The sequence below is a fragment of the Malaclemys terrapin genome, chromosome 13 (genome assembly GCF_027887155.1).
Source record: "Malaclemys terrapin pileata isolate rMalTer1 chromosome 13, rMalTer1.hap1, whole genome shotgun sequence".
In the NCBI taxonomy this organism is placed as follows: Eukaryota; Metazoa; Chordata; order Testudines; family Emydidae; genus Malaclemys; species Malaclemys terrapin.
Window position 1 is genome coordinate 46,258,011 of NC_071517.1, and position 9,018 is coordinate 46,267,028.

The window sequence follows — 9,018 nt, forward strand, 5'->3', positions numbered from 1 at the left end:
CCCCTGCGAGGGAGAAGTAGGGAACCGAGCCCTGCTGGGGCCGGCTCTGCCTGGCGACTGGTGACGCTGCCCAGCCCCGGTGCTGACTGGCCCCTGGGCTGGGGGTGCCCAATCCCCGGGGCCGTGGGCAGCGTCCCGGGGCTGGTGCTCGGAGCTGGACAGAGAAGGTCTCAGTCTGGGGGTCCCGACGCCTTTCCAAGTCTCTCCCTCCTGAGCAGCGATGGGGGCGGGTCGGATCCTGGGGGCCGGGAGCGGCTGGGCTGGGGTTCTGCTAGTGACACTGACGGTGCTGAGAACCCACCCGGCTCATTGCACGGAGCCCCCAGGTGAGCAGAGACCCCAGCACCCCGGGGTGCCCCGTCCTGGGCAGGCGCTGGGTGTATCCGGGGGGGTCGGACCCCAGCGCCCCGGGGAGCCCCGTCCTGCCTGTCCCCGTGCCCCCCCCCCTCAGTGTCTCTGCCCTGAGTCTGCGTTGCACTTGCCCCCCGTCTGGGCTCGGTGTGACTGTCCTTGCCCGCCCGCCGGGCTCCCCGGGGTCTGGGAGGGGTTTGGGGCGGGGGACTCATGGGGCTCCGGCTGTTCCCCCCCCCCGCTGGGCTCCGAGCCCCGGGGCAGGCGGCGGCAGGGCCGCCGAGGGGGGGGGCAAGTGGGGCAATTTGCCCCGGGCCCCGCATGGGCCGCCCACGAGAGTTTTCCGGGGCCCCTGGAGCGGGGTCCTTCACTCGCTCCGGGGACCCCGGAAAACTCTGGCGGTGCCCGGGCGTCTGGAGCGAGTGAAGGACCCGCTGCGGAAGACTCCAGGCCCCCGAATCCTCTGGGCGGCGGGTCCCTGAGCCCAGCGCATCTCCCCCCGCAGCGAGTTTCGTGTATCAGGCGAACTCGGAGTGTCTGTTCACCGACGGCACCGAGCGGGTCCGGTTCCTGGACCGGTACATCTACAACCAGCAGCAGTTCGTGCACTTCGACAGCGACCTGGGGGTGTATGTGGCGGACACGGAGCTGGGCCGGGCCACCGCCGAGTACTGGAACAGCCGGCCCGAGATCCTGGCGCAGATGCGGGCTGCGGTGGACACGTTCTGCCGGCACAACTACAGGACGGCGCAGACGGCGAAGGTGGTCGGCCGCCGAGGTGAGCGGGGGGCGGGGCTCTAGGGGCGGGGCCCGGAGCGGGGAGCGCGGGGGGCGGGGCCGCAGCAGGACACGCCCTGCCCAGCGCCCGCCCCCCCCCCCTCTATGGGCGCGGTCCGCCAGCTGGGCGGGGAGGAGGTAACAACGTCTCGTGCTGTGATGGGGGGCAGCAGCAGGCGCTGGGGCGGGGTAACGGGGGGACGGACTCTCCCTTTCTGCCCCCCTCCCCGCCGTTCCCGGTCTGGCTGCGGCGCCCCCCGTCTGCAGGGAGCAGAGCCCCACCCGGGGTCAGTGTTGGGGGGCTGACCCCTCCCCCTTCCCAGCCCCCCACCCCCCGAGGGGTTCAGCCCCCAGCGCCCCCCACTCAGCCCCCCCGGAGCAGGCGGCTTCTGCAGCTCCTACCCCCCTTCCTGCGATGGGGCAGAACTTTCCAACCCTGCCCCTCCCCCCTCGGGGTCCCCTGGCAAGGGGGTGGGGGCAGCCCCTGGTCCCTGGGCTGAGACTCCGTTTCACTGGGCCCCAAGCATCAGACAGTCCCTGGCTCTGTCCGCATGGGGTTGACAGGACACGACTCCCCTCAGGCCCTTTCTGCTGGAGCCTGCCTAGGGCAACGGGGGACAGGAGAGAACCAGCCCCGCACCAGAGTAGTAAGGGGGGAACAGGATGCCCAGGGAATCGGACCCCACACACCATAGGGAGCCCTGTCTGTCCTGGACATGTACTGGGGAACGGGACCTTACACATCCAGGGTGCCATGCCCCAGGCACCTGCCAGGTGTATCAGGGGGGTCAGATGCCCTGTCCTGGAAAGGCGCCCTGTGTATGGTTGTGGGGGATTGGACTCCACACACCCTGGGAGCATCGCCCTAGGCAGATGCTGGGCATATGGAGGGGGGGAATATTTCCCTGGGAGAGCACCTGTTCTCTCTGAGCCCCCCTCCGTCTCTGGACCCTTTCCCAGCCCCACTCTCTCTCTCCCCCCAGTTGAGCCCAAGGTGAAAGTTTCCCCCACAAAATCGGGGACCCAGCTCCACCCCAACCTGCTGGTTTGCTCGGTGACGGGGTTTTACCCCTCGGGGATCGAGATCAAGTGGCTGAAGAACGGGCAGGAGCAGACGGCCGGGGTGGTGTCCACGGAGCTGCTCCAGAACGGAGACTGGACCTTCCAGATCCTGGTGATGCTGGAGATGAGCCCCCGGCGCGGGGACGTCTACACCTGCCAGGTGGAGCACATCAGCCTGCGGGAACCGCTCGCCGTGCACTGGGGTAAGAGTGCCGGGTCACCCAGCCCCCACAAATACCAGCCCAAGCCAAGACTTCAAAGCACTGTCTACTGTAGCCTTTTATTCTATTTAATGTTAATTATATTCCAGTGGGCTCAGCTCTGGGCTACAGCCTCAAGTTCAACAACAGATTTCAGAGTAGCAGCCGTGTTAGTCTGTATCCGCAAATAGAACAGGAGTACTTGTGGCACCTTAGAGACTAACAAATTTATTTGAGCATAAGCTTTCGTGGGCTACAGCCCACTTCTTTGTTCTGGATTTAGAGCCCGTAGGAACACATGGAACCACAGGCACCTAACACATACAAGAGCGCCTGTCTTTTAGCAGTTTTATTATGGTTACCAACAAAGTTATAAATGTCACAGCACATACAACCCCTAAAGATAAGTACCACGTACTAGTTACACCTACACCTAGTACCACGTACTAGTCACATCCTCCTAGACACGGTGTTAGAGTCTGTTGCCCTCTCATGGATTGACCATCAATCTACGGGAGTGGTTCCTGCTGGAGTTTTCCGTAGGAAGCTCGATTTCCCTGCTCTGAGCACTTTGAAGTATTTATTGATAACTTTGGTTTTATTTAAAACTTTAATTTCACTTCCTGGTTTTTATCCCCCTTGTGCAGAGTGGAAATCCAGGGTGCTGGTTTAGTTGCTACTGCAATAGGTTGAGGTGGGGTGTGCTGACTGTTCAATATCATGGGATTCATTTGCTGCTGTATTTCTTACATTTCAACGCTCGTGAGAATTTAGGTTCGGGGTAAAGTACTGATGCATGTGCACCCAGGGAGCACTCTCCCAGAAGTGCTGAACTCATTATCTAAAGCGTATAGTTATATTCAAACCCAACAGGTGCCAATGGTAGAAAACCATTTTGCTTTGGGATTTACAGATTAATTAGATTAGGCATTTTGGAAACAACAGTTCTAACAGCTGGAGACACTTCATTTAATTTTTGATAATCAGTACTAAGATGCCATGATCCATCTGGTTTTTGTACTGGCCAGATTGGAGAATTGCACATGGAAGTACACGCACGAATGATTTCCTGTTGCAGCAGAGATTCAATGGTTTTAGCAGTATAAGGTTTGGCCTGATTTGGAAAAGGACGCTGCTTTTGTGGGGGGAATTTTTCTTCTACAGTTGTAACAGGTACATCCATATTTTTACATTTATGTTTGTGCTTAGCAAAAGCAGCAACCCTACTCACCATAGGTGCCGACTTTACGTGGCGCCGGTAGGTGCTCGCCCCGCCCCAACTCTGCCCCTTCCCTGCCCCCATTCCAACCCCTTCCCCAAATCCCCGGTCCCGCCTCCTCCCCCGGGCGTACCGCATTTCCCCTCCTCCCTGGCAAGCCTGGGAGGGAGGGGGGAGAAGCGAAGTGGCGGTGGCGCACTCAGGGAAGGAGGTGGAACAGAGGTGGGCGGGGGTGGCACAGGGGGCAGAGGAACCGCTCCCTGCCCCAGCTCAGCTCCGTTCCACCTCCGCGGGGAGTTGCCGGTGGATGCTGAGCACCCACCAATTTTTCCCCGGGGGTGCTCCAACCCCGGAGCACCCACGGAGTTGGCGCCTATGCTACTCACATTTTTAGAGCACTTGTACGAGCCCTGCTAACCCAAATCTATTGACCTGGGCTGGGAGCGTCTGTACTCCCTGTCTCACAGCACAAGGACAAGGGGACACTCGATGGAATGGAAATGGGGCAAATTCACACCTGGTAAAAGGAAGGACGTTTTCCACACTCTGTGTAGTTACTCTGTGGAACTCACTGCCACAGGATATAACGGACCCAAGAGCTGAGCAAGGTTCACAAAGGGGTTGGCCATTTCTGTGGCTCACAGGTAGGGTGACTAGATGTCCCGATTCTATAGGGACTGTCCCGATTTTTGGGTCTTTTTCTTATATAGGCTCCTATTACCCCCCTACCCCCTGTCCCAATTTTTCACATTTGCTGTCTTATCACCCTACTGACAGGAGTATCCAGGGCTAGACCAGTTCATGCTAACAATGGGCAGGGATCTCAAACCTCGCACTGCAGGGCCTGAGCCCGATCTCTGATGATCCCAGACCAGGAGGAGCCCTGACGAGGGGCAGATTGTCCCATAGCTGCTCCTGTGGGCTCTGGCCCCTGGCTCTGTCCCGGCCGGTGCCGGTCACTGGCACAGACGGGAGCCCGGCCTGGAGGCCCCTGGCTCTGCCCCGGCCGGTGCTGGTCACTGGCACAGACGGGAGCCCAGCCCGGAGGCCCCTGGCTCTGCCCCGGCCGGCGCCGGTCACTGGCGCGGACGGGAGCCCGGCCCGGAGGCCCCTGGCTCTGCCCCGGCCGGCGTCGGTCACTGGCACGGACGGGAGCCCGGCCCGGAGGCCCCTGGCGCTGACCCGTCCCGTCCCATGTCCCTGTTTCAGAGGCGCAGTCTGACTCCGCCAGGAGCAAGATGCTGACGGGGGTCGGGGGCTTCGTGCTGGGGCTGATCTTCCTGGCACCCGGACTCCTCATCTACCTGAAGAATAAGAAAGGTGAATGGCTCCGGGCGGGGGCGGGGCACCAGGGGGTTTCTGGGAGGATGTTGGGCTGCAAGGGCTCAGGGGAATCTGGAGGCCGGAGGGGGGCTGGGTTCCTAGTGAGGGGCGTTCCATGCCATGGGGCAGGGGCTGGAGCTCTGACCCCCAGGAACCGGCTCCCCCTGCCCAGGGCTCTGACCATGTTTCTCTTTGTTTTTCAGGGCGCCCCGTTCCCCAACCTGCAGGTAATTTCAATCCCCCTCCCCCCGTTAATCCCCCCTCCCCCCACACTGAGCACAGGCTGCCTGGGGCGCCCGTGGGGCGGCTGCTTCTGCCCCTCGGCCCCTGACACCCACCCGGCTCAGCCCCTGGGCAGCTGGGCAATGGGGCGCTGGCCCCACGGAGGAGGAGGCTGTGGCTCCCTCGGTCCCTGTTCAGGCTAATCCCCGAGATGCTCCTGGGGGCAGAGGGTCCTGGGTCCTGCCAAGCATCGCACAGCCCTGCGGCTGCCGGGCAGAGTCACTGGGGCGCCCTGGGGCCTAGCAGAGAAAATCCCCCGTCCGTCCCGCTAGCCCCACGGCCAGGGGCTGATTTCTCTCCCCTCTCCCCGCAGGGCTCCTGCGTTAGATCCTGGGCGTTGGATCCCCCGGCCGGCAGGAGTTTCCGTCCGTCTCCCCCAGCCCCTCGCCCAGCCCGGAGAATGCAGAACCTGGGGCCGGTCCCTTCCTGTCCCCGTCTGCTCCCCGCGCTCTGCCCGGCTCCAGCCCGCACTGCCCCCGCCTGGGGACCCGTCCCTGCCCCTCAGTCCCAGCAGGGCCCTGGGGCGACCCCTCCTGCGTTAACCCTTTCCCTGCCCCAGCCCAGCCCCAAGTTCCCTCTCGCTGACCCCACTGCCCTCGGGGAACCTTTGGGGGACGCTGTTCCGCAACCTGGGGGGAGCCGGACCGAGGCCAGGCGCTGTTAGAACTGCTGCACCCTAATAAACCATCCCCAGCCCCCCACCGGCTCGGTGCTCATTGCCCCCCCCCCGGGGCCGGGACAGGGCTGGGGGCTCTGGGCCCTCTGGGCTCTGTCTGGAGGGAGTGGGACGCAGGGCACAGAGCAGCTGCCCTGGGCGGGGGACTCCCCAGACACACCATGGGGCCATTTAGAGGCTGGAGGGATCAGGGTTGTTGTGCTGGGGAGGGGCCTGGGCCGGGCCGGATCTGACTGGAGGGAGGAGGCAGGACCCCAGAGGGGGCTCTGGGAGTGGAGGTGACTCCTGGGGAGGCTGTGGGTTCCCAGTCCCAGTGCAGACCAGTTCCTTCCCCAGGGGTGGGGGCAGCAGGGAGGAGGCCGTGGGGAGCGGGACCCCCAAGCCCCTTTCCCAGGGAGAGGCAGCTGCATGGGGGAGATGTTTCCGCCCCCTGGAGAGCCCAGGCTGCAGCCCCACAGCACGGACACCCCGGCCTGGGGGGCAGCGACAGGTCCAGCCGGGCTGGGATGGGGGGGGCTGTCAGTGAGCTGGGCTATGGGCAGGGCCGGCTGCATGGTTTTGGCCGCCCCAAGCGGCGCAAAAAAAAAAAAAAAAGCCGCGATCGCGATCTGTGGCAGCAATTCGGCGGGAGGTCCTTCGCTCCGAGCAGGAGTGAGGGACCGTCCACTGAATTGCCGCCAAACAGCTGGACCTGCCGCCCCTCTCCGGAGTGGCCCCCCCAAGCACCTGCTTGGCAAGCTGGTTGTTATCTAGGGATCCAAACCCCCCAGGGGGTCACAGCCCCATCCCCCCAGGGGCACAGAGACTCACCAGCGACAACGGAGCCCCATCCCAGTTAGAGTCCCACATCCCGCTTGGGGGGTTGACTGTGGGGTCCCAGCTATGTGGGCTGGGTGCTCACATTCCCCCTCCCCCGTGGCTATTAACGCTCCCGTGGCCCTTCCCCCCGCTGCTTCCATTGGGTACTGGAGTTGCTGTCACTTCCTGTCCCAAAGTGACATGTGCTGTTTCCCAGCTGCCAGGCCCCACCCCAGAGGTGGTTGCATTTCTGTGGGGGAAATTGGCCCCACTACTATCGGGTGCAATGAGCTCTGGGATCCTGGTGGGGGAGCGTCCCGCAGAGTGGGGAGACGAGGCCTCAGTTGCTCCCATGGGCTGTCTCCGGGGGAGGGGACAGGACGAGGGCGTGAAGCTGTGTGAGTCACTCAGTGCCTGGCCTGCTGCTCCTACTGCTGGCCAACGTCCCCCCCCCGCCATGGAGTCTCCTCTCTCCAGCGCCCCACACGGACCATCCCGGCCCTGCTCCTGCTCCCTCCTCCCTGCCATGGAGTCTCCTCTCTCCAGCGCCCCACATGGACCATCCCAGCCCTGCCCCCCACCCCACCCCCCGGCTATTCACCGTCCTGCCGCTGTGCTAACCAAAGTCTGTGTCACAACGTAACTATCATGGAGCTACGGCAGCCCCACGGCATCAGGACGCCTGGGTTCCAGCCCAGCTCTGAGTCCGGGCCCTGCTGACTCCAGCCCTTGAGCGCAGCCCCCTCGGCTTTCCCTGCGCACGCCCTGTCTGGGGGGCAAGTGGACGGGGCTGCACTGAAGGGCCAGGGTGGGGGGGGACTGGCTGGCTCAGGGGGTCGGGGATGGGACACGGGGGTGTCACAGAGTGTTGGGGGACACCAGGCCCTGCACCCCCGGCTTCCTGCAATTCACCATGACTCTCAGCCAGCCAGTAAAGCAGAAGGTTTATTTAGACGACAGGAACACAGTCCAAGACAGGTCTTGCAGGTACAGACAACAGGACCCCCCCCCCATTAGGTACATCTTGGGGTCTCAGGGCACCCCAGCCCCCTTGGGAGGTCAGAGCCCCGTCTGCCTCCCAGCCATGTCACTAGCCAGCTCTGAAACTCCCTCTCCTCTTTGTTCAGTTTCCCAGGCCAAGGTGTCACCTGGCCTCTAACCCCTTCCTGGGTTCTCATGTTACATGCTCAGGTATTCTCCGTCGGGCAGACTCCCATCCCCCAATGCAGACTATCCTAGCCACACTCCCCTGTCAGCATTCACAGACCACAGTAAGAACAGTCCCAGTTCGTCACAGGGGCCTCTCCCCTTTGGGGGTCTGGGGGCTCTGATCCAGCCTCAGGGCAGGGACTGGCTGGTTCAGGGGGCCGGGGCCAGGACATGGGGCCTTGGCAGTCCAGGGCCGTCAATCCAGTGTCAGTGTGAAAGTCCCCGTGCAATTGCCCACAGCCCAGTGGAGACATTTCTCCAGCCCCGTGACCCAGAAAGGGTTAACGCTCTACATCGTTTCACACCCCATCCAACTGTGGGTGGACAGACGGACAGACTGACGTCTGCTTTCCCCTCACCTGGTTTCACTCCCCCCCCACCCCCGGGATGGATCTGAGCCCCCCCAGCCCTGGGCCCCAGCAGCATCCAGCACACTCTGCTCCCCGGCCCTCCCGCCCCGACTCTGCCCAGCGCCCGGTGATGCCGGGTTGGCGCCACACTGCCACTGGCCGAGCCCCGGAGGCGCTAACCCCGGCCCAACGTCGCTGCCTGTGGGTCCCAGGGGTGGGCGTCATTTCGGTGCCAGGGACTTTCCACCCGAAACCCCCCGGGCTTGCAGCCTGGCTGGCACCCGCGGGCCTGGCCCAGCCCCACACCTGCACTGGAGAGGAGTAAACTGCGAGTGAAATGCAGCCCCGGTCGGTGTCCTCACCCCACGGTACAGAGGGGGACACTGAGAGCAACAGACTTGTCAGACGCCACTGAGCCACCCAGCCCCCCCTGCTCTGACCCACCAGCCCCAGTCCCCTCCCAGAGCCAGGAGAGAACCCAGGAGTCCGGGCTCCTAACCCCCCCTGCTCTGACCCACAAGCCCCAGCTCCCCTCCCAGAGCCAAAGAGAGAACCCAGGAGTCCTGGTTCCCAGGCCCCCCACCCCCGCATGCTAGAGACAAGCATGGGGCTGTCTGTCCATCTGGGGTGCTCATTCAGAGGCATGGGGCTCATGTGGAATAAGGGGTCCAGGCTGAGGGTGGGGGTTTGGGGGTGCTCAGGGTTTGGGGGTGCTCAGGCTCAGGGTGCAGACGGAGGAACAGGCTGCGGGTCACGGCTACAGACACCCCT

The 9,018-nt window shown here is 63.4% G+C and overlaps 1 protein-coding gene across 1 annotated transcript; it reads left to right on the forward strand.

The window, feature by feature from the left end:
• The first annotated feature begins 220 nt into the window (after window positions 1-220).
• LOC128847426 (H-2 class II histocompatibility antigen, E-S beta chain-like) lies at window positions 221-5,910 on the forward strand. The gene is made up of 6 exons (XM_054046811.1): window positions 221-326; window positions 857-1,129; window positions 2,112-2,393; window positions 4,819-4,929; window positions 5,136-5,159; window positions 5,528-5,910. The coding sequence occupies exons 1-6, from the start codon at window positions 221-223 to the stop codon at window positions 5,539-5,541; spliced, it is 810 nt and encodes a 269-aa protein (XP_053902786.1). The 3' UTR covers window positions 5,542-5,910.
• Window positions 5,911-9,018: the final 3,108 nt, after the last annotated feature.

What these genes read in the sequence shown, in the direction of transcription:
- LOC128847426 (XM_054046811.1), top strand. Translation starts at nt 221, where the DNA reads ATGGGGGCGGGTCGGATCCTGGGGGCCGGGAGCGGCTGGGCTGGGGTT. An exon ending in TCATTGCACGGAGCCCCCAG is followed by an intron (nt 327 to 856) that starts GTGAGCAGAGAC and finishes CTCCCCCCGCAG; the next exon opens with CGAGTTTCGTGTATCAGGCG. An exon ending in GAAGGTGGTCGGCCGCCGAG is followed by an intron (nt 1,130 to 2,111) that starts GTGAGCGGGGGG and finishes CTCTCCCCCCAG; the next exon opens with TTGAGCCCAAGGTGAAAGTT.